At 46.6% G+C, this 25,450-nt stretch overlaps 1 protein-coding gene across 2 annotated transcripts in view; it reads right to left on the bottom strand.

The window, feature by feature from the left end:
- The window catches only part of PRKCA (protein kinase C alpha), a 386,444-nt gene that overhangs the window by 58,346 nt on the left and 302,648 nt on the right, over nt 1–25,450 (bottom strand). For both annotated transcript variants that reach the window (XM_032429406.1, XM_032429407.1), the window contains 3 exons: nt 23,789–23,945; nt 22,552–22,686; nt 22,198–22,294 (listed from right to left, as the gene is read on the bottom strand). In XM_032429406.1, coding sequence (XP_032285297.1) covers nt 22,198–22,294; nt 22,552–22,686; nt 23,789–23,945 — 389 coding nt within the window. The remainder of the gene's footprint in view (nt 1–22,197; nt 22,295–22,551; nt 22,687–23,788; nt 23,946–25,450) is intronic.

Genomic DNA, 25,450 nt, shown 5'->3' on the forward strand with positions numbered 1-25,450 from the left:
GTTTCAACGCCCAGAGAGAATCACTGTTAACGTTTTGCTGTATATCCTTCTAAAGGTTTTCACGTTTTCTTCTTTGACATAAACAGAATTACACCGTTTGCAACCTGCTTTATGCCTTAGTATGTTGTAAACCTTTTCTCGGGAGGCACCCTTCCGCCACATGATTTTAGTGACTGCATCATACCCCGCAGTGTGGCTCTACCACAGTGTATTTAGCCTTTCCCCCATTGTTGGACAGCTACATTGTTTCCAATTTTCAGTTTTCAGTAACACACAGATGAATAATTTTGTATTCCAAATCTCCGTGCACATCCCCGGTCTCCCTAGGATGGATTCCTGACGTGGAACTGGCCGAGTCAAGAGGGACATGGCAAAGGCTGGTGCCCAAGGCCAGACACTTTAATCGGACCATGAATGTGGGACAGAAAAGGGGAACTCAAAGAGTCAAGACAGCCTGATTCCTGAAGGCAGGCAGGATCTTGGTTTCTTTCAGGTCTTGTGTCTGATTTCGTGGTAGGAATATCTGATAGTACTTTTTTTTTTTTTACACCCCCCTTCAGATTCGGTAATCCAACCTACAACTATAACCTGGAGGCATGCGGCTAGGTGATTCCTCCCGTACAAGTATGCCAACACCTGCTGATGAGTTTTCTCGTGGCACTGGGGATCAGAGGTGGCTGGCAAATCACAGGTGTGCATCATTCATTCTTCTGCAAGGAGTTCTCAGACCCAGGGACTGTCAGCAGCAGAAGGGTCCTTGGGAAGGTCTGCCCTGCCTTTGGTTAGGTGAAGACACTGAGGTCTAGAGAGCTAAGTCCACTACTCATGGCTACTGAGCCACTGAGACAGTACTGGGGGCGGGGGTAGGGGAAAGAGAAGGATGCTACTTTCCTCGATACTGGTCCTTGAAACAGGACCCCGGATCATCTGGCAGAGGATCGTTCCCCTGAGGTGTAATGTTGGACCAACAGCACAAGAGTGACAGAGCTTTTTGTATTTAGAAGGAAGCTGGAGATAAGCTAACCCAGGTCACCCACATTACAGACGTGGCAACTGGCTAACTGACGTGTCTAACTCCGTCTTCGTCCCTGGGCTCTGAATCCAGACCTCTGATCTTTGAATCCAGTGCTCATCCTCCTATAGCAAGGGCAGGCCAATGTCTCCTGTAAAGGGATGGGCAATGAAGATATTCGGCTTTGTCAGCCAAAGACGGTCTCTGTTTTAACAACCCAATTCTGCCATTGGAGTGTGAAATCACACGGGTGAGTGAAGGAGCGTGGCTACGTTCCAATAAAATCTTATTTACAAAACCCCGCAGGAGCTGGATTTTGACCTGTGGGCTGCCGTTTGCCTACCCTCGCCCTGTATCACTGTGGTTAGATGTAAACAGCACGCCTTTGTCTCCTTGTTAACCCACCGGAACAGCAACAATGAAGAACCTCAAATGCACGTGAACTATCCACTCTCTTCCACGGTGCCCGATGTGCTAGCTGGGACGGGGACACGCCGTTGCGGGGACACGCCGTTGTGCAGACACACAACGTGCCGAAGGAAGTGCTTATTCGGTAGGGCAGAAATGTAAGGGAAACCACATTGAGTCATTTTCTTAATAAGAAATATTTTTATGGGCACATCCACTTAGGCTGTCACCACTGCTGAACGAATTCACAGGGAACCGGCTGGCCTGTTGTCATGGCAACCGAGCCGCCGTCTCCAGAGAAACATCCGCACCAGGCCCAACGTGGGAAAGGCAAAGTGCTTGGTTCTTTCTGTCCTGAGTATCACACACCTCTAGGACCTTTACAGCCAGCCTTGTTCTCCCTCATTTCCCAGTTCTGTCCCCTAACTGCTGTCTCGGGTATCAGGGGTATCCACGGGTATCAGGCTGAAGCACTTGTCTCGCCTGATAAATCGATCCTGGGAAGGCTACTGCCCTCAGTCCTCCCCGCGCTGCTGAGACTCCAGACTTTGGTGAGGATCCGAGGTCCAAAAACTTGCCCTCAATTCTTCCCTTCGCCAAAAAAAAAGACGGCCTCTCGCCAGGGGGCCGACAGCGCACATTGGTCTGGAGCCTTCCGGAAGGCACCGTGTGAGGGGCCGTGGCCAAGGCATAGTACGGTTAGAACGCTCTTGGTACTTAGTACTTTTGTGAAACCTCTAATCCTTCTGCTGCCTGGAATGTCCCCCTTTGGGGTTAATACTGCCCTGGCTTTATGAGTCAGCTGTGGCAGGGTCAGGAGCCCGGAAACTCCTGGAAGCTGTCAAAGTCAATGGTTTTCCGGACAGTCGGCTCAATTGCTTAGAAGTGGGGAGGTCTCTGCTGCTAAGAAAGCAGGGTGGATGTGAATGGACAGGGGCCCAGGCAGGCCAGAACAGACCACAGGAGTCCCTCAGACCTAGAGAAAGCCTGGACTTCTTGCCTTCTTGGCACCTTGTCATTCCATAAAACCAAGTAACAACTGGGAACGTAAAGTGGTGATCCCATCTTCTGGTCCATCAAAAACGTAAAGAGATAGAGTCACAAGTTCCTAAGGATCTTCTGTGTGCAACTTTTCCTGGAAATCTTTTATTTGCAAGTCTTGACTGCCCTCTTGTGGTGTTTTATTTTCCGGAGCCATTGCATTTGGACTGGGATCTTTTAGTAGAGATATGCCTAAGGTTCCTAGTCCACCCTGCAGAAGTAAAACTCTGACAAATGCTCAAAGGAGACACAGATTGTATCTTCCCAGCTCTACCTTTATAGATGACTCTACATCTCTAACATGAAAGCCAGGCCTCTGAGAAATGCCCACAGTATGCGCCAGAAGTATGTTTTAGTCTCTGCATGCTTCATGTCTTGAAAACAGCATCTCAACGGTTCTAGACCTAGGATTCCTGAATCTCCCCCCAGGCCTTCGACTGAGCTCAGACTTGGCAAGAAGCAGGGAAAAGGAGGCAGGGAGGGCTGCGAGGGAACAGGGAGTGGCCCGGGGGAGCCTCTGCGTTTATCTGAAAGGTAGAAACAATCTGGGAAATTCAATGAAAAAGCCCACTGGGGAAATGCAAGTGGAGCTAAATGATCACAGAACAGCAGCTCCTGAAATCAACTGAAAAACAAAAACAAAACCAAAAACCCTCAACCAAACCATAACTGGCAATAAAGCCTACAGCCCTGGGGAAAGTTCCAGACCCTTCCTTCCACCCCTGTCCAGTGGCTGCCGGAGAGGTGAGCAGGACTGGGCACCTGGCAAAGGAGGCTTGACCCTGCATCCTCATGGAAGTCAACATAGACAAACAAAAGGATCCTTCCCCCCAAAATACTAGATACGTTTGCTCAATTACTCAATTTTTTTTTTTTAAATTCTAAAACATCTCTAATTGACAGCAGCAAGCATTTTGAAAGTGGGGTTGAATGCAATTAAATTTAGCACCAAATTTCCACAACCATTGATTTCACCGTATCTTCACTGAGCACTTTAAAACCACACCCGTTTTTAAAAACAGAAGGACCTAATTATAGCTCAGTGGGACACCTGCTTCCCAGGCTGGTGGTAGCTGCACTGCTCTGGGCTGCTCTCTGTCCCCCCAGTCTGCCTCCCCCCATCCCAGGGCAACTGGCTGACAGGGAAGCAAATGGCGAGGAGCATGTCCACCAGACGTGGGCTGGAATACCAGTTATGGCACTGCTGACTTCTCCGAGGCCTCAGCTTCTTCATCTGTAAAATGGACTGACACTCCCTGCCTCCTCCTGAGTGGGGAGACCTCCCTTCCTCTAGGGATGGCGGCATCATCAGAGCTTAGCAGCTGCTGTCCCACCAGAAGAGAGATTCTTACAACAGGAAAGCAAGCAGATGAAGCAAAGGGGCATAAATGAGCTGGGGGGGGGTGGTCCCCACTGTCCTCGGGGGGACATGGCCAAGCGGTCCATGCACCTTTGCTATAAGAGCTGGTCTCCAGAGCAGGAGGGGCCCTGGAGGAGGAGCTTTGGGGGAGGGTGTGTATGGCTCAGATGCCTGGAGGTGGATGGGGGTCTTGTGTCAATAAGCTGGGAAGAGCTAGTAAAATTTAAATTCTTTTAATTACTGTGATCCTACCAGTACTTACAGGCTGCTGGGGCCTGGGCGGGGAGCGGGAGGCGGGGTGGTGGAATGTGGGTTACAAAAGGAATACCCCTAGCGAGAGATGAGACCATGGCTGCATCCTGCAACCCCAGCCACCAGCTCTGTGCAAATCTGGCTGCCTACCCAGGGCCACTGGCGAGAGTCACGGACTGTCCTGCCTGCCTGCTTCTTCCCAGTGTGTCAACACAGAGACATGGCCCCTGGGGGCCCAGCCACGGACTGATGAATGACAGGTCTATTTTCAGAAAAAGCCACAAAGTGAAGATTAGTTCCTGAGCAAGCAAGCAATGCCACTCTGCAAAGAGGTGTGAGTGATGGCACTCCATTTTCACTGCCTGGGTCGGGGCGGAGATCCGACAGATGGGTGACATTTTCAGGTAGCATCATCTGTGTTTCTTGTCCCAAGACCCATAGCAGAAGGCGCAGGAAACAACACAAAGCACCAACACAAAGACAAGAGGCTTCATTGACACCTCCCGACCCTGCTCCTCAACGACCTTCATTGCTGCGTGCAGGGGGCATGGGGGGCTTGGGGGGCGTGGGGGGCGCTATGCTTCTAATGCACAACTGGGTCTCCCAACCCCGGGGCCCGCGGGGGACTCAGAGAACATGACGAAGGGTTCGTCCTAACTTGGCAATGGCTTCTCCGAAAACAGCCACGTTTCCTCTTCCCAGTACCTGGGGGCGGGCAGAGGGAGGGAGCCGAGGGTAACGGCAGGAGCAACCCAGCCAAGCGCTATTCAGTCCACGTTTTATCTTGCTTCGTTCAGTCCCCCCAGCAGCCCTAGGAGGCTGGTATTTTTTATCGCCCCCATTTTAGAGATGGAGAAACTGAGGTGAGCTAAGTGGCCCATGGCCTTATAGCTAGGAGGCGGCGGAGCTGGGATTTGAACCCAGGCAGCCTGGAGCTTAACCTCTCCACCGGCTGTGTCCCTGCAGCGACAAGGTGGGAGCCGGGCTGCCCAGCAGGCAGGAGGGATGGCAGTCCTTCTGAAGATGGGACAGCCGCTCGCTGCAGGTGGGAGGGGCCGTGGTTCACCGGCCAGGAGGGGATCCAGGGAGGTGAAGGCTTCCCCCTTTTTCTTCTTCTTCCCCCCCCCCCCCCGGCCCTTTCCCTTTCCAGCCCCATCTGAGCTTTGTGCCAGCACCCAGCTCCTTCTGCATGTTGTGAAATAGAGCCCCATACTATGTATATTATTTCTCCCTGGGACGACAAACCCTAATCACAATGACAGAAACACACTGCACAGGCAAGAGAGATCCGGGTCACAGTAAGGACCTGAATCTCCAAGTGTGAATCCACTTCGTCAGAGTAGAGCTGTCCTCTGAAATAACAGGGTATGACAGGTGATTTGTTTGTTTTTATGCAGGAACTGTCTCCACGTCCTGGAATGATCAAGAGGTGTCTGCTCACTCTGAGGATGTTTTCACTCTGAGGGAGGAAATCGCCGGGTGGCTCAGTGTGTCCGGCCATGGCCAACTTCTGAAGATGTTTCTCCAAAGTAAACACATGGCATGGTGTGACAGCGTTTTAAAAGACTAACAACGGGAGGGCGGCAACGAGAGAAATCTTGACAGACGCAAGTTTTCACACGATAGTCACCACACTCTGTAAGACTTGTGAAACCTCAAAGAATAGTTTTTTTTTTCCCCTATTTTCAATAACTCTGGGTCACTAATCTCTTGTGGCCCCTGAGGGGACATATCTGTAGTGTCAGATACAAGTCTACAGAGAGAAACTTGAAAACCATTATTTATTAGATCTTTTCCTTAGTACAGTGTTTTAAAAAGAGCATCATACGTTGATTCTAGCTTAGGATCGGGGGTGGGATTTCCCCTTGCAAATTCTTCACCCAAGTATTTGAATGTTTAAGTTTTTCAGATGGTTCCAATATGAATACGCTTTAACGGTCCAGAGTGGATTTCAATTATTAACAAAGACAATACACTGAAGACACGCAGCTGGTACACGACTCTAACCAGCTCCCCAAAAGAGACTGGTGTTGTCAGAAAGGATTATGGATAAGATTTTTGAAATAATTTACATGCACTTTGCAAAGTTCCATTTGACAGTTTGGGGGTGGGGTAGAATGGTTGATTAGGTTATGAACAATTGATTTGGGAAAAAAATTAAAAAATGAAAAAAGGAATGAAATATAGTGAGAAGTATTAAGCCAGGCATTAAGAACATCAGGAAAATCTGATGATTTCAGCCCCATGATATATTACACTACACCTTCCATATAAAGGCACACATGTATTGTAAGTACACCATATTGTTTGCATGCTCATGTAGATGTCTACACAAAATTGAAAATGAGTCTTAATATGTGGTTGGAGATATATACTGGCAGAAGGGAAGGAAAATGTGTGCTGTCAATTTAAAGATGCACTCTTTCTGTTCATTTGATGCTTTAAAAACAGACTTGAATTTATCTTTAATCACTGATCGGAGATTTCAATTATTTCTTATTTTGTATAATCTTAAACGGACCTAATCTGGAGACGGGGGAGGATGGGTATGCTCTCTGGGTGACGCATACGGAGCGTTTTTTTCCTCACTGGAGGGCCGTGGCCATTTGGAGGGGAGCGCACAGACGGGGACACGAGTAGGCGGAAGGTTCAAGCTACCAGAACACACAGTGCATCCTTAAGAGCGGAGAGCATGGCTGGGAGGCTCAGGCTTGGGAGCCACAAAAATGTTTTTGTGGCAGGGAAGATGGAAGAGGACACAGTGGAGGAAGAACTACCTTTAAGAAGAGGACATGACATCCCTGTAAGAGACAGGAGAAAGGGAAAAACTGCGAGGTTAGTAGGGAGGATGCTGCAGACACAGGAAAACAATCAGCACCACGAGAGAAATAAAACTCGAGTACAACACACCATAGATTTCATTTCCAGGGCAGACAGAAAGCACAGGGGAGAGACAGCCCAGGAGGCAGCGTGAGGGTCCAGCAGAGAAGGCAGGCCCTGCTCCAGAGGTTCAAGAGGGGCAGGTCTGACTTGGCCCTCAGAGGGGTGGGAACGGATTCTTTCTTGGTTGTATGAATAATGAACGGACTCGTGTCAGACCACACGGAGCCACGGCCCTTCTCGCTCTTTCTTGTGGCTTTTATGTGGCCACGCATGACATCCCATCACACAGCTCCACGATAATCATGGATGCTTCTTTTGCTTTGGGCCAATCCATATGATGGAGTAATGGTTTATCTGGTTCATCAAGTGTCTGAGGTAGCACACAGCTAGTTACCCGTGAATTTCATACACGTGGGTTACCACTCTTCGGTAAGAATAGAACCAAACCCACTTACCATGAAAACTACCCGTAACAAAATTTTTTTCTTCATAAGAGAAGACTCTTTGGTATCTTGAAGAGCCAAAGACTACTGGTAAAACATAGGTTGGGCAGCTCATTAACCACGTTCTGGTTGCCCGAACGCCAGGTGACCAGGTTTGGCTCCCCAGGCGTACTTCTTTTCATCTTTCAACTTCTGTCTTAAAAAAAAAAACCCCTCCTGACTGGGTAACTTTACTTTCGCAAGAACTAACATGAGAGGGCGCCTGGGTGGCTCAGTCGTTAAGCGTCTGCCTTCGGCTCAGGTCATGATCCTGGAGTCCTGGGACTGAGTCCCACATCGGGCTCCCTGCTCAGCAGGGAGTCTGCTTCTCCCTCTGACCCTCTTCCCTCTCCTGCTCTCTATCTCTCATTCTCTCTCTCTCAAATAAATAAATAAATAAAAATAAATATAAAATCTTAAAAAAAAAAAACTAACGTGAGAAAAATAAATTTAAACCATCTTAACAGAAAACCTTGTACAAGGAGTCATGAGACAAGTCCTACAAGTTCATACAGAGTGTGAGTCTGCTTCTGGGAGAAAATTTGAGAAGGAGGCTGGTTTTCCGAACCCAAAATTCCACAGCCTGAAAGCGTCACCATATCCCTGAGCCTGAACAGAGGAGATCAGAGACAAACAGATTATACTTTGTGGTTGGAAGGTTTTGTCTACTAAAATAAGCTGGTTAAATATGAATTTTACATCTCTTTGAACAGGTATGGATAGATTAGCCTCTGTTACAGCTTATAATTATGGTCCTTTAAATCTGTAATCATGAATCTATTTATAATTGTTCTCAAAATAGGCCATATTATTCCAATCCCCAAAGCTCTATTTTAGGCTAGAGATCTTAATCCACATCAAGATTAAAGGCAACACAACAGCAACAAAAACATCCTTAACTGAAATGTTGCTGTTTCCCAGAACCTTAGAGGAAATTTAATCGACATTTCTCCTGCACCTGATAGAGCTGCCCAATCTCTGCCTTAATACCTCTAGGGATAGAGGGCTCCACGTTGGCTGAGATGCCCTGAAAAGTACATGGTATGGCTTCAGAAGGGTCCTACCTTCCACTTCCATCTGAATAGGTCACCTTCTACAGGGAGACAAAAATCCTCTAGCAGAGACACGTCCATACTGTGGCTGGGCAGCTTCACAGCCTTCCAGCAACCACTGGGCAGGTGCTCTTGGACTCAGCTAGACCTAGAAAGACCCCTAAGCCATTTCATGCTTGGACATGACAAACAAACCCAAATCTTAAAAAAAAAAAAAAGAAAAATCAGGGGCGGCTGGGTGGCTCAGTTGGCAAAGCGTCTGCCTTTGGCTCAGGTCATGATCCGGGGGTCCTGGGATCGAGCCCCACATCTAGGTCTTCCTAACGTTCCAGAGGGACACAAGAGAGACTGCACTTCAGCTGGGTACCTTAATTCACTGCAGAGAGAGCTCGTGCTCTCTCTCAAATAAATAAAATCTTAAAAAAAAAAAAAAATCAAAGAAAGGCTTATGAAGTGAATCAGCCAGACTCCCACAGACCCTCTCCTTCCACACATCTGTGCGCACTCTGAGGGAACACAGGCTGGTCCTCACACTTCGATGTTGGATGGGAGATGAGGAAGCAAAGCACCTCTGTGCAGCGGGAAGACAGTAAATGTCTGAGAGCTGCCTAAATGTTAACTACCCAGTTTTCAACAATGGACACGAGAGACACTGAATTCATTGAGGTCCTGAGCAATGGCCCTCTCTGACTCCACCTGGTTGGCTTGATGAGGTAGGAAGAGCCACAGTGCCTTGTACATTAAGGCGATGGTCTTAAAGGCCAGAGACCTCATCTGTGAAAACAAAGACCATCAATAAAACCCAAATAAAACACCCACGAGCACCCCAGCCACCACTCCCAATAGGCCTCACAATTGGGAGCCGCCATTCTGAGTTCCTGAGGCCACTGTGGTCTCCATGTTAACACCACGTCACGTCACGAGAGCCATAATCTTCTCAGCAGTGAGGCTGGATCCGAGTCTTAAGAACTGGAGGTACTAGTACCGGGACAAAGAACTAACTTGTGGCCTGAGTCAGACCCCTGCTCATCTATGTTTACTGGGTTCAAGCTGGAAAGAAAGTTCTGCTTCTCCTCTGCTGTGAGGGTCAGGAATATTACCCACAGAGTGGAGACAGAGTAAAAGGTCGCACATCCCCTATTCCTACTCAGCAACATTCTTAAGACACAGCAGTTAGAAATTTTCCGAACTACCTGTTTCTGGAACCACACGAAGTATGGGAAAGGAGCTGGTCCATCTCTGAGCATGACCATATTCCTCACACCTGTGGTTTTGCCTGAGGCTAAAGGGATTTAGGTGTGAATGAAGGAGACTCTCTGGGCTGCAGAATGGCCTCTCCCCTAGAAGGCCTCCATCAGCTTCCTAGAACACACAGGCTCAGACATCCTCCCCTGGGCCGTCGAGGAAAGCCAAACAGGGCCTGACGTTTAGATTCTGAAGCATCCAGAGCAGGACTTGCGCTTCTCACTCTGGACATAGGAAGGTGGCAAATCTTACAGGTGTGTCCAGCAGGTAAGCAGTCTTAGTCTGCACAAGGACTGGTTTAAAAGGCTTGAGAAGTATGTAAATATGGGTAGGCTTTGGAAAGCTTGAGACAGAGGGGAAATGGGGAGCCTTTCCAAGGGAACACAAGTACTAAGGTACGTGCCAAAGCATGATGTGTGCCTGAGGGGGACGGGAACATGGTGGACAGGGAGGGTGACTGAGAAGAGACAGGAGATCTGGGTCCTGCTACAAACCAGCTCAAGTAAGTCCCTTCTGTGCTTTTGTTTTCTCACCCATGATGATAATTTTATGCATCGCCCCCACTTCTGATATGCTATTATTGCATTATAAACTTTTCCTGTGAAGGACCAGCATAATTTAGGCTTGGGAGGCCATGAAGCCTCCATTCCAGGGCCTCAGCTCTGCCTTTGTAGCAGGAAAGCAGACCACTGACAACAAACGGATGAGCATGGTTGTGTTAGTAAACTCTATGGACGCTGAAGTATGAATTTCATCTAATTTTCAAGTGTCACGAATATTACCCTTAAAAAATCATTGAAAATATTCAAACCATTCTTAGCTCATGGGCTGTATAAAAGCAGGGGACTGGGTGCCAATCCCCATCCCATTGAATTTAGATACTGGGTGTAAATGAAGTCTGTCCTCATCGCCTCCACAACCACTGGAGGACATAAATTTGTTCGCTTATTAGTCAACAGGTCACATCCTCTCCATCGGAGTTTCTCAAACTTTGAAGGGGACAGGAACCACCTGGGCATCTTGTGAAAATGCAGATTCTGACTCAGTACAAGTCTAGGATGGGATCTGAGATTCTGCATTTTATAAGTAGGCTCCATGCCCAGTGTGGAGCCCAAAGTGGGGCTTGAGCTCACGACCCTGAGATCAAAACCTAAGCTGAGATCAAAAGTCAGATGCTTAACTGACTGAGCCACTTGGTGCCCCTGAGATTCTGCATTTTTAAAAAGATTTTATTTATGTATTTGACAGAGGTATATAGAGAGAGCACAAGTAGGCAGAGTGGCAGGCAGAGGGAGAGGGAGAAGCAGGCTCTCCACTGAGCAGGGAGCCCGACATGGGGTTCGATCCTAGGATCATGACCTGAGCCGAAGGCAGCCACTCAACCAACTGAGCCACCCAGGTGTCCCTAGATCCTGCATTTTTGATAAGCTCCCAGATGGTACTCCTACTGCTGGTCCATGGATCATACTTGGAGTTGCAAGGATCTGAAGCACCAGAGTGGTCACCACTTTTTTTTTTTCAGGCTATCTAGGGAGTTCAGAATCCTTGGGATTGACCTCTCTAGATCCCCAATTCTAATTCTTTGTAGGACATGTTCCTTGCGGAAACAGCAAACAGCATTATGTGGGGGGTCAACCTTATTCTAGGCTTTTCTCTTTTAAGGGGCTTTGACTTTGGTGCTTGGGCTAGAATCATAGGGACCTGTATCAGTGCTTAGGTACCGTGTCTCTGTTTGTGCCAAGGGACACCAGCTCTATCTTCCTTCCTTCCAGTTCCTGACCTGCTAATCCCCTGTGGTACACAGGGGTACACATGGATAGCTGCTTTTAATGTTTAATATTAGGCTTGCCCTGTTTATTGAACTGGCAACATCCACCCTTAAGGCCAACCCCACAGCTACAAACACAAGGCTTTTTATGTCATTTCAGGAATCCATTAGGATGGAACAGATAACTGGAATGTACAATCTTTTTCTGGTTTCCCACCAAAGTCATTTCCATAAGAGAAATTAAACTGAAAGCATGTTGCCAATGCTATGATATAAATGCACTCACCCTCCCTTACAGACTAATCAGAAATTCTGTGCAGTTGCTTTTGGAAGCTTTCTTTGAGTCTGCTCGGTTGAGTGGTAGTGTTGACCTCTGTTGACAAGGATCTAATGAATGCGTGAAAGTGGTTTCAAACACTGAACCTTGACCTATTTCAGTTTAAGATTTTGTTTCTGGGCGCCTGGGTGGCTCAGTCGTTAAGCGTCTGCCTTCGGCTCAGGTCATGATCCCAGGGTCCTGGGATCGAGTCCCACATTGGGCTCCCTCCTCGGCGGGAAGCCTGCTCTCCCTCTCCCACTCCCCCTGCTTGTGTTCCTGCTCTCGCTCTCTCTGTCTCTGTCAAATAAATAAATAAAATCTTTAAAAAAAAAAAAAAGATTTTGTTTCTAAGACGGAGCTGAAATATAAAGATTAAAATATCCTTCAACTGATGTGCATTTTATAGACTTTCCTCCCTTAATAGCACACAGTTCAGAAAGTAATTAATTAAGCTATTTAGGGATGAAAATGAAGAAAAAAAAGCAGAATTTATATTGGGGCACACAGATTTTCTGTTTTGGGTCCAAAAGGTCACTGGAAAGTACTCAGGTTTCCATGGTAACAGTAGCAGGCCCGATCAGATCAACAAATAGCTACAATTTATCTGAGGGTCTCCAGTGAACTATTTTCTTTTTTCTCATCCAGAGAAGAACATTCTGAATTAGATAAAGTCTTCAGAGACAATGGAGGCTTTTTGGAAAATCCAATTTCAGCAATAGTAAACAGGAAAATGCTTGCTTGCTCGTTCCACATATAACTTAGCAACGGAGACTCATCAATGTTGATTTAAATACTTTAATAGTAAGTGGATCATATTAATTTGTTAATCAGTAATAGGGATAATCTCAAAATGTTTCCCTGGAATAAATAAAAGTAGATACATGTGTGTTCTTAAGGCAATCTGCAGAGTCTCCAGGGTGATGCTTCTTTCTAGCAGTTTCTGGACCTCTATCACCAACCCCAAAAAGCAGCTCATTCTCATGAAACATGCTCAACAATTTTATTTTGGCTTCTTTTGCTTTAGACCCTGCTATGGTTCTGAATGGTCACAAATAAAAAAACTGTGAGGACACAGACCTCATGGAAGCCATTGCTAATCTTGCTTCAGGTTCTGACCAAGGGACATTTTGTAGAATCTATTCAAAAAAGTCTTTCAAATCAAACATTTCAGCCATGGAAAGTTAGTGTCACCTTGTTTCCAAAATATCTGTTAAAACTACTGTAGCTCATGGGTTCACAGCCCTTAGGTAATACATTTAGTATAGTTCCGGAGGTAAAACAACTTTGTATCTAAAAGGGAGGGTCCGATGAGGGCCCTGACCCTCTGCTCACAGCTTTCCAACTAATCAGACATTCTCAGTACATTTCACTGGGACTTCTGGGACTACTATTAGAAATGTGCATTATTAAATTATTAGGTAACTCAAATATTATCCCAGCTTTGTTACATCCTTCTAACAGTTATTTAGTCATGCCAAAAATACAACCCTCCCCTCCCCCCCCACACGCTTATCTGGGTCCAGCAACATGCCCAGAATCTTGAGAGAATCCATTTTCTGAAATCCGGTTCTCTTGGATACAGATGATTTATAAGCCCAGGAAAAATACATTAGAAAGTCACTGGTTTTGCATTTCAGTCCCCACCCCATGACAAACTCTTTTTCTTGGGAGGAAATGTTCCAGATTAGCCCTGTCCAATAGAAATACCATGTCAGCGCCATACAGAAATTTAAATTTCCTACTAACCTCATTGAAAATATAACCAACAGGTGAAATTGATTTCAATAATGTTTAATACTGACATATAAAAGCATATAATAACAGATTTGTTAAATATAGTGTTAACCCAAGATATCCAAGATATTATTTCAATATAGAATCAGTATACAGATTATTAATGAGGTATTTTACACTCTTTTCTTTTTGCTGAGTCTTTGAAATCCAGTGTGTATTTCATAATTAGAGCACATCTCAATTCAGACTGGCTGCATTTTTAAGTGCTCGATAGACTCATACGGCCAGATGGTTACTGAATTGAACAGTGCAGCCCTAGAGGATTTTTCAAGGTAAGGGAAAATGCAGCTATTCACTCTTTGGAATTTAGGATTATGTGATTATATAGCTGATGATACATTCAAACCACTAAAGATGAACAGGCTTGGTTCCTATGGGCTGACCCTATTCAACGGGTCGAAGAATTTCTGGTGTTCCTCAACCATCTGAAGATAAAGGCTGGGTATGAAGTCAGATGAAGAGGGTGATGATGGTCTGTAATTGGGGAGAATGAGAATTATTATGAGGGCATCAACTTGAGGTCCTGGGGCAGAGCACAGATGACCCATGGGCAGGGGTTGGGCTGAGGGTGGCACCAGCAAAGCTACCAATCGGGTTAGTATTTAAGTTCAAACCACCCTGAAATGTTGCCTGTATAGAAAACGGAGCCGAAGCAGAGACGGGTGGGAAAGCCTGCCACTGAAAATATCAAGAGAGAACTGGAGTTTGAACTTCAGGCTCTAGAGAGTGGTGAGTGTTGGGACAATCAGTCTACTGGTCTGTTCTCAGGAATGATTCCTTGACAAAACTTCTCAAAGCAGTGCTCTCGAATGTTCTTGCCTCTCTGTAGCACCTCTTTGCACACACAAGTGTAGTGTCAGAGTTTGTAAATTTTCATAAATATCAGTCTAAACCAAATCTGAGTAAGTCCATTTTATATAATCAGCTACGATGAAAGCAAAAAAAAAAAGTCCTGGCTAACATTTATTGAGCACTTACTATATGCCAGGTGCTAGGCCAGGCAACTTAACACAAATGAGCTCATTTGATCCTCAGAGCACTGCTATGCAGTAGATACTACCACTCTCCCCAAAAAGGCCTGATGAAAGATCAGAGAATTTAAGCATCTTATCCAAGGTGACTGCTAATAAGTGGTAAAGCCAGGATGTGAAATCACGACTATTTCAAATTGTATCCTCTTTATAGAATACCATGCTGGAACGTGGAGTAACGTGCCCAAGTTCATGCGACTGGGATGTGGACAAGCCAGGATCTGAGCCCCAGCAGCAGGGCTCCCATGATGCAGGACCACCCCTCCAACGCACGTGGTCTGAGTACTCGGCACAGAAAGGGTCTGGAGCTTAGCAGTCCCTCGCTGCGCTCTCTGCTCTTTTCATCTTTGTCCCCATCAGCAGCACGCCTCCCGCTCCCGGGGAGGGGTGGGATGGGAGGTGGTAGTCAAGCCCTCGCCCCAAGAACTGCTGCCATCCTTCACACTTGATCATAAACTTCTCTCTTTAGAGAACTCTGCAAGGAGTTCTCTGTAGAGAGCTCACACACCTGTCAAGCAATGCTGCAATTTAAATGCATTCATCTCGGGGCTCCTGGGTGGCTCAGGTGGTTAAGCGTCTGCCTTCAGCTCAGGTCATGATCCCAGGGTCCTGGGGATGGAGCCCCGCATCGGGCTCCTGGCTCAGTGGGGAGCCTGCTTCTCCCTCTCCCTCTGCCTCTCTCCCTGCTCATGCTCTCTCTCTCTGTATCTCTGTGTCTCAAATGAATAAATAAAATTAAAAAAAAAATAAATAAATGCATTCATCTTGTTCCCTTGAATCCTGACACTCCAGAGAGTCATTTATGATGTCTCATCTGCCAGCTCCCTAATGGGACACTGCTTTCCATTATTTTCCGACAACAGAAATATTCCACCACAGACAAAGCCCAAAGCACATTGCCTCTTAGCAATCCTAATTCTGCTAAAAATGTGTCTGTTTTGCTTCTTAACTTTTTTCTTTTTTGATGTTAGGTATTAACTTATCCTGGAGTAGAGCAGCCGTGGAAGGCAAGTACAGAAGAAGGCTCAGGTGCTTTTAGCTTCTCATTCTGTTCTACCTTAATTCTCTAAATGACGAGCGCAACAAAAAGCCTCAACCACCGGGCAGAAGAGAATTGGTGTGGCCTCCTTTAAGGAAAGCTGCCTGGCTTTTTTACAGCAGCATCTCCAATAACTGTAAACAACTTGTGGAGGAGACCAGCAACCCCACCAGTAGAAAGGAGTTCATTTAAACTCCATTTGCAGCTAAAAGTCATCACAATACAAATCAGAGGGGCTGACTGTGATACTGGAGTAAAATGAGAGAATTTGGCGTTGACTGTGTTAAATACTGAAATGCAACACGGGGAGAGGCAGGCGGTGGTTTTCATGGACTCCTGAGCCTGTGCTCAGGTGCTGTGCGCCCAAGAAGCCAGGCCCAGGGCTCAGGTCATTAGCCCCATTGCTCCACTTCTCTATGGGGAGGATTGTGGAAGAAGGTCTCGGTTAGAAAGAAATCGCCCCAAGGGCGAGGGTCCAAGCCTTAGGAGAAAGGCACTGCATCCGAGGAGAAGGGGAGGGGGTTGGACAGGTGGGGGGCTGGGGGGAATACAACCCTGGGAGGAAGTGGCTGGCTCCAAAGGAAGGGCCGGAGAGTGGTCCCACAACGCGCCTCTACTTTTCTCCTCCCCTAAACCTTCTCCCTTGTTCTTATTTATTTTTAAAAAGGTTTTTATTTATTTGACAGACAGAGAGATAGTGAGAGAGCGAGCACAAGCAGGGGGAGCAGCAGAGGGAGTGGGAGAAGCAGACTCCCCGCTGAGCAGGGAGCCCAATATGGGGCTCGATCCCAGTGAGTAAGGAAAGGGTTAAGGTATAGACAGGGAGAGATAGGGGACCCCTGGCTGGGCTCTGAGACTATTCGAGGCAGGCAAAAGTGCTAAGCCAGAGTGAACAAGAGAAAAGGAAACAAGACCCCCTGGCCTTCGATGTCGGGAATATTTTTCTTTGGTGGCTACAGTGTATCACAGAAAATGACCAAACCTCAAAGAAGTCAGTCATTAAGGATGTTATCAAGTCTGTGCTCAAACCAAGATGGCACAAGAATCTCAAGGCCACAAGCTTCCCAGGCAGTTCTCAATAGAAGACTGCCATGGCAACCCTTCCAGGACCCCTCTCATTCTAGAGAGCTGCTTCTTTCCTTTCTGCTCTCAGCTTCACTTCATAAACTTTCACTTCGCTTCACCCTTTTGTGTCTGTGAGATTCATTTTTTGACTTCATGAGCCAAGAGCGCTGTGATCCTATAACACCAGGACCCCGGAATCCTGACCTGAGCTGAAGGCAGATGCTTACCGACTGAGCCACCCTGGCACCCTCCCTCGTTCTTGATTCTAGGACCATCCCATCTCTGGGGGTAGATGTGGCCCAAATGGCTCAGGGGAAGAATCAACCAGATTGATGAAACACAACACAAACATGCTCAAGCTCATGAATAACCATGAAGATGGACAAACGACAAGAAGATCCTCTGGAATGGTTTTAAATGAGGAAAAGATGTGGCCAGAAGATACTTTTCTTCTAACTGGAAAGTTGAATGCCGTGCATAGCTCCCTAGGCTCAAGAGGCGAAGGAGTCAAATCCCAGATTTTGTAAAAGATCCAAAGCGCATTAGGACACCGACAGAGATGCTGGAGTTTCCTGTGAACGCCATCACTAACAAACCAACGGCTCCATTTCTGGGTGAACGCTTAGGATTATACTTGGGTTCATTCTTGGTGGGGTTCATGTAACACATCTTTCAGATGTGCTCACGTTCGAGTCTTTGCTCAGGACCCTCTGTCAAACGACCACGCTGAGAAACGTCAGTGCATGCTGACTCCTCGGGCTGAGACTCCTTTTACCCCCCTGACTCCTGCTTCATCCAGAGATTACCTGACCCACTGCCAGTTACACCAAGTTCCCAATTCGCCCACACATTATGTACCAGACATGCATCTAAATGTAAATGAAGATCTATTTCCCCATAAAAACAATATTATAAATGGTCATCAGGTTTCATCAATACGCTTCTATTTCATCATGTGGCTGGACCACAGGACACAGAACATGCCCACCATTTAGAACATGATTTCAACATCAAAAAAAAAAAAAGAACGAAAATTTTTTTTGGGGAAGCTCCAGAAGTTAAAAAAAAAAAACGTGCCCTCTATAACCCAGTTTCTGCAATGCAACATATTGAGGATGATGATAAAACACTTGTATGAAAGTCTGCTTTTAGGAAATTTCTTATGACAATCTACTTTCATCTTTAAAACAATACCATTAAGTAAATACTATTAATATTCCCATTTACAGTGAAGGACATGCATAGGGAAGTCATGTGGTTAATAAATGGCAGGACCAGGATCTGACCCTACATAGAGACTTGGGGCTAAACCGGGGGTTAAACTATGGCTCATGGGCCAAATCTGGTCTGTCACCTGTTTTTATAAATAATGTTTTATTAGCACACCACTGTGTCCATTTGTTTACACCTTGTCTATGGCTGCTTTTGTGACACAAAGGCATAGCTGAATGGTTGTGACAGAGACCCAGAGGCCTGCAAAGCCTAAATTATTTATTAGGTGACCCTTTACAGGAAGTTTGCTGAGCTGGGGCTAAGCAACCATCCTCTGGGCCACTTCTCTGGGAAGGCGGGCCCTCTCTCCATCACTGACAATGAGCCTCATCGCAGGGAACAGGGGCCCAGAAGCGAGACAAAGGAACAGGAATCCAGAATCTTCTCAATTGTGAGGGGAGGTCCTGGGGAATCACTGACCAGCACAGGGGGTTATAATAAGCTTATTTCTCAAGAAGCATCCTGCCTCATTCCCAAAAAGATCTGAAGCAGGGCCCAAAGGTACAGACAATAAGCTCCACAGACAGGAGGAACGGTTTGCTTTATTCATTGCTGGAGGCTTATTATTGAACAAATGAACAAATACATAACTTATGTTTGTGAATCAGGAACTATGTGTACTTTATTTGAAGACAAATGGGGAACAGGGTAAAGGCCCATGGATGCACTGTCCATGAACACTGCGGTCAAGGTTCTGATTTGTTTTGTCTTTTAGGCAGATAAACTGCTCGAGGGGGACAATGCATTATGGAATCAGGTCATTTCCAACCATCTTGGGAATTCCTTGGCTCCTAAGAGCTTTACTCACCGATCATTCTGTTTGCCAGGATTCTAGAATCACTAATAAATTTGAAAAAAAAATTTTTCCTTGTTATCAAGATAAATGCTAACACTGTGGCCTGGCTGTAAATGCTCATTTGTTTGGATTTTTCTTCTATCAGACTGAGTGACTTTTGATTTCTGGAAGAGGATTCGAAAACCACACCTAGCTATTAACTCTTTATAGAAAACAAAGCTGGACACATAAAGAATAACCCTGTAGACTCTAGCTGGTGTACAATACCCCTGAGTAATGCCTGTCCCTAGAAGGACTAGTCATCATGCTGTATTTCATCCAGACATGAGTCACCATGGAACTTAAAATTAAAAATTTCAGCTGAATCATACTGTTACCAGAGGGCGGGAAAGTACCTCTGGAAGAGCAGGTAGGGGAGAAAGGGACTCGGATGATGGAAGGTAAGTCAGGGTGGCAAGTATATGGAGGGATGTGGACAGAGGCGAGTTCGCAGACACTGGGAAGCAGTCAGACCGCGGCCGGGGATGGAGAGGGAGGAAATCGGGTGAGCGATGGAGAAAGTTCCCCAAATTGCACTCTGGTGCCAGGTGGCACCCCGTTTGGGAAGGCTGGCTCTGACCCAGAACTGCTCAAATGTGGACACGGCCTTTCTGCCCAGGCACACTGCTTCCTGACACTTGGGCGCTGGGGAAATATTACAAGTTTCACGTTTACAGACCTCAGCAGAACACTGCTACATGGTACGTCCCGCCTGAAGTCAGATCTGAATGTTCTATTTTATTTTTATTTATTTTTTATTTTTTTTATTTTTTAAAGATTTTTTATTTATTTATTGAGAGAGAGAGAATGATAGAGAGAGAGCATGAGAGGGTAGAGAGTCAGAGGGAGAAGCAGACTCCCTGCTGAGCAGGGAGCCCGATGCGGGACTCGATCCTGGGACTCCAGGATCATGACCTGAGCTGAAGGCAGTTGCTTAACCAACTGAGCCACCCAGGTGCCCTGAATGTTCTATTTTAAATACGACACAACAGCTGTGGGAAAACTCTCAGCATCTCCTTGACCCCACCATCGAGGGGCTTTCTGCCTGGTCTCCTGCAACTCTAAGTAAATGAGCTACTATAATTCCAGTAAAATCGAGGGAGCTGCAAGAGGTTTAAAGCAAAAGCCGGGACGTAGTTCAGGCAGGTGCTCTGAGCACAGAAGCCTGGAAGCTGGACAGCAGAGGCTCATGTCCCTCACTGCACTTGCCCTGGAGCTGGGAGAACTCCAGTCCAAAGTCCATGGCCAGGAGGGAGCACCATACGCATGGCCTCTAACGAGCCTCTAGAGAGAAATGCAATTCTGGCCTCAAGCCCTCTGACCTAGTCCCCCAACTTTTTTTAAGTATGGAGTTCTGACCTTTATAAAAAGCTAGACTCACTGCCCAGAAAAACAGGAAGGTTACTCACCAGGAAGCCATGGAAATGAGGCATAAAAGGTGGGTCAGTATTTCTCCATCAGCAAAGCTAAGTCTCAGACATTTCCAAGGGTGACTACCATCATGATGCCCCAGTACCGCCCCTCCCTCAACTGTGTTCTGTACCAGCAGTTTCTGACCCATTGGTTGCTAATGACCTACAACTACAGCATGAAATTCAGCAAGGGTCTGTTTAGCTTCTCAGCAATCTCTCCTGCCTGGGACATCAGAGTAGTGCTGGCGCTTGGGGTCCCAAAACTCTCTGGAAAGGTCCATCCTTCACAGAGGTGGTGTGACGTTGGGGATGGGGCTCCTGTCCTGAGCTATGAGGGGGAGGTGGGCGTAGATAAGGAAGTGAAGGAAAAAATAATTAGAGAAACAGGCCTGGCATCGATACTTGAAGCTACCCCAAGCCTTAACACATCTTTGCACTTGAATGCCTCTAAATATTACCAGGGCCCTTTGGAAAGAACTTCACTTTATACATATTTTTTTTCCTCCTGTATTTTTTAGGAGCAGAGATTGCCAGCTGATTTCTACTGGCTGAATTTTACCTGTGTCTACAGCAAGAGATGTGTTTGGCCTCCCCCAAGCTCTGAGTTTTAATTAGCTGCCAATATTAAAAGAAGTCAGAAGATGTCTTATTAAAAAAAAAAAATTGGGGGGTTTTTGGCTTCTCTTGAAGAACCAGAAGATCTGGAGGCACAGGACCCTCCTCGGCGTGGCAATAATCAGCTGGCTGCCCCCTTTGGACAGGGCTTGTGTTCACCCCCTGCCCCCGGTCCCCACCCTGCTGTCACCAATCCTGAGGCCTGTTGTTTGCTGACATTTACTTATATTATTTGTGACTCATTTATGCTCCCAGGGCAACCAGGCTCACAGCCCTGACCTTAAGTATTTGCCATCAACATCCACTTTCACCAAGTATCAGCCTGCCAAAAGCACTTTTGAACGCTTTTATGTTTTACATCCTTAAGAATTCATTCTACCTCAATATGATCTATATGTTTCTTTGGGACAAACCTTCATTTCGGAGAAGGAAACAACAGAGGGACTAAAACAAAACCACTGGCATCTCATTAGTGTCGACATTTCAGCCACAGTTCAGTATCTCCGCACACACACACACGTGTTTCTTTAGGGGACGGGAATTCCCGGGAATCCTAATTAGCCTGAGGAACAGAAAGATTCAAAAAGGAATTAACCAGTTACATAGGCTGTGATGGCTACCGTATGAATCCCGCGGACAGCCAAGATGCAGGTGATTAGAGAAATAGAAAAAATTAGGAGCTGTGACCTGCAACGTAAGGCAAGTGCTTAGAGAAAGGAATGTGTATTAAAAGTGGAGATGTCTGGTGAGTAGAGACAAGTATGGGTAGAGAGAAGAAACGGAGGGAGGTAGGGAGGACAGAGGCGGAGGGAGAAAGAAGACAGATGAATCTGTGGAAGGCAAACACAGACACTCAATGGGAAGGAGACAAAGAGCTGGCCTTTTCTAAAGATCTGGAGCAGAAATGAAGATGCCGGCCCGAGAGCTTAATTACACCCAAACCACCTCCGGAGTTAATGCCAAAATGTCCTCCTGCCATTTGGAGAAGCACAGTCCTTCTTTCTAATGAGAATACCACACTTGGAACCTTGCCTGTCTCCCCGCTGACATGCCAACCAATTTCTTATGCAGAAATCAACCATGCTTATTTCTGGGATAGCTCTAGTCCCCATTCTCACCATGATAATAGGCCTCACATGTTAACACAGCTTGCAAAGGAAGGGGATTATGCAGCACTTCTGTTCTTAAATAAAGAGAAAGATTAACACTTAGATTCTGTCTTCCAGCAGGTATGACCACAAGATTCTGGCCCTTCCTGAGGCCAAACTTCCCAAAGGAAAGACGATTCCATTAATTTTATTGATATCCTCACCTCGAATTTCTGCCTGAGCTCCACGTTGCCTTCTTCATCCCCTTCTGGAATGGGTACGTTGTAGTACTCACCTTCCTCTTGGTTAAGCAGCTTGTACCTTTGGGAGACACGGGAGGGAAGGAGGGTGAGAAACACTGCGTTTCTACCACAGATACAGAAACTTCTCTCCTTTGACCTCCTGGTTCGCTGTTTCTGAAATGTGTCCTGTGGGGAGAACTACAGCCAGATAACCTCACAGCCAATGGTCATTTTAGACAGAAGCCAGTTTGTCTGCTGAATCTCTAAGGGCTCTAACATCTTCAAGACTATCAACCTCTGGTTGACACATACGTATTCAACCTTGGGCATTCTTACCATCCACTGGCCGGCATCTTCATCAGCTCCGAGACTCCAAAGGAAAGGGATCCCATGAAATCATTCCTTGTTGTTCGATCCCAGTCCCAGATTTCTACGGACAGCCGTCGGTCTTTATCCGAAGGTTTTAATTTGCTACAAAAGAGAGCATGCACGCACACACACACACACACAGACACAGACAGACAGACAGACAGACACACACACACACACACACACGGTTATCTAGAACCTGGTTTCTTGGGAGCCACACCCCATGGTCATGATGGGAGTCTGAGATTAAAAAACCAATAGTATATTTGATTCACTTCCTGGGGCTCCCCACTGCCAACAGAGTACCCACCCCCAGCAGCCAAAGCTCCAGACTAGCGGTTGGCAAACTAACACCCACAGGCCAAATCTGGCCCGCTGCTTGTTTTTGTAAATAAAGCTTTACTGGAACACAGCCATGGGCTTTTGTTTACATACGGTCTACGGATGCGTGGAATTGTGTGTGGTTGCAACACAGACTGTATGACCCAGAAAGTCTAAACTGTGTACTAACTGGCCCTTTACAAAGCTTGCTAATCTCTGTTCTATATAAAAGAGCTACGTTTCCGGTCATCCACAGAGAAACCACTTCCTGTGTTCTAGTCTGCAAGGAGGACCACTGGCTTATGCTCAACTGCCGGCAGTGCTCTCTTACCCCCGGTGGTTTTATGCCCCTCTCTCGCCTGCCATGGCCCCCTTCCTTTCTCTTCTACCATCTCTGCCTCTGAAATCCTGGCACTCCTTTAAGCTCCATTTTAAATGTCACCTCCTCCAGGAAGTCCTCCCTCTTTAAAGGTGAGGATGATCTTCCCATTTCAGGGGCAATAGCATGTGACTCCTGTATTCCTTGTTTTAGAAATTATTAAATTCTTACCTTACCTTCTCCAATAACCCTCAAAAGAACTCAAGTCCATCAAGAAGTGGGACATACCTTTTACATTTTGATATTATCTTAACATAAATGCAGTTTTTTGCACACAGGAGGTATTGATAATAATTTGGGGCCTGCATCACGTAACTCTTGGTTACCATCCACCAAAACAGGTGACGACCGTGACCTCTTAGCAGTGGTCTGAGAAAGTCTTAGGAATGAAGTGACGTTTAAAGACATTTACAACAGGTCCGCCCCATTATCTCTCACAGTGAGGTGGGCAGGTTTGTGATGTGTGGGGAGAGAATTCAACTGAGAAGAGAAGACAAAACTTACAACGTAAAGGACTCATTCCATTGGGGGTTTAGTGTGGAGCGGATGGTTCTGGTTTTCTGTTTGCTTTCATTCTTTGGATCAGGAATAAGTTTCAGCTTCACATAAGGATCTGAAAGCCCATTTGGATCCATAGGAATTAGATTTTTTGCATCTCGTACTGTGAAGAGAAAAGGAAAGAAGATCAGATGTTATAAAAAGAGAACTGACCTGTATTGCCCAGTGTCCTGTGTCAAGACCCAGCTGAATGACAGAGACGCCAAGATGGTGTTTAAAGGGAGAGGAGGTGAGGACCAAAAGCCTCTGATCTTTGATATGAGAAAAGCCATCTGCTGCATTGGTGCCAGAGACAATGGGCATCATGCGGGCCCTGTGGTCAAGCCTTGGGACGCAGCGTCGGCCTGGACACCTCATATGAGAAATGCAGAAGCCTGGGTCCCTCCCCAAAGCTGCTGCAACAGAATGTGTATTTAAACAAGATCCCCAGGTACTGTTTGCAGCCCTTCTCCAGAACTGGTCCTGCCCCCCCCCCCTGCCCCCCAAGCAACCAGCTAACCCAGGCCATGGTATTGCATCACTTGAGCTCCTGAAAGGATTCATTTTTCTTTGTAAAGGCCAGTGACTTCCAATCTGGCTGTACACTGGAATCTCTTGGGAGGGGCTTTAAAAATCCCAGTGCTGGGATGCCTGAGTGGCTCATTTGGTTGGGCTCATTGGTTAGATCCCAGAGTCCTGGGATCAAGTCCCGCACAGGGCTCCTTGCTCAGCGGGGAGCCTGCTTCTCCCTCCCCCTGCTTGTGCGCGCTCTCTCTCTCTCAGACAAATAAATAAATAAAATCTTAAAAAAAAAAAAAATCCTAGTGCTCATGGGGCACCCAGGTGGCGCAGTCCATTAAGCGTCCGACTCTTGGTTTTGGCTCAGGTCTTTTACTCAGGGTCATGAGATCGAGCCCCGCATTGGGATCTGCACTCGGTGGGGAGTCTGCTTGTGACTCTCTCTTCCTCTCCCTCTGCCCCTCCCCCTGCTATCCCTCTCTCAAATAAATAAATCTAAAAAAAAAATGTCCAGCGCTCACAACTAAATTAGAATCTCTGAGGGGTGTGGCCCACGTTCTTAAGGGCTCCCCAGGTGATCCTATGTGCAGCAGAAGAGCCATCCGTGCGTACGGCTGTAACACAGAATATGCTCCACAGCTGTGCTATGTCTTGTTCTGCAACGTGCACACGTGTCCCCAGACCCGTAGCACCCGGGACATCAGCTGTGCGCTCATCACATGTGTGGAATCACAGGCCCCGCCCCAAAATTACAAACTCAGGATTCTCACTTTAGCCAGACCCCCAGATGATTCCAGCACACACCCTAGATTGAGACGCACTCATATGGGAATCCAAAATAATGAGGAGAAAGGCCGCTTCATCCACAGAGGGAGGCATGCTCAGAGATGCAGCTAGCAGAGGCTTGTCACCTCTGTGGGAATGGGTAAAGCCACTGCATGGAAATGAGATAGGTCATTATCTAGCACTATGATAAGAAAGGACAGAAGCCTGAGCCTGCCTATCCCAAATGTCTTCCTCACCATCTTTGGATGGCATCTTCCCCAACATGGCTGATACTTCCCATCATCAGGGTCCCTAATTAGCCAGATGCCATGAGTACACATCTAA

Source organism: Phoca vitulina, unplaced genomic scaffold (genome assembly GCF_004348235.1).
Source record: "Phoca vitulina isolate PV1807 unplaced genomic scaffold, GSC_HSeal_1.0 scaffold41, whole genome shotgun sequence".
NCBI classification, from domain to species: Eukaryota; Metazoa; Chordata; class Mammalia; order Carnivora; family Phocidae; genus Phoca; species Phoca vitulina.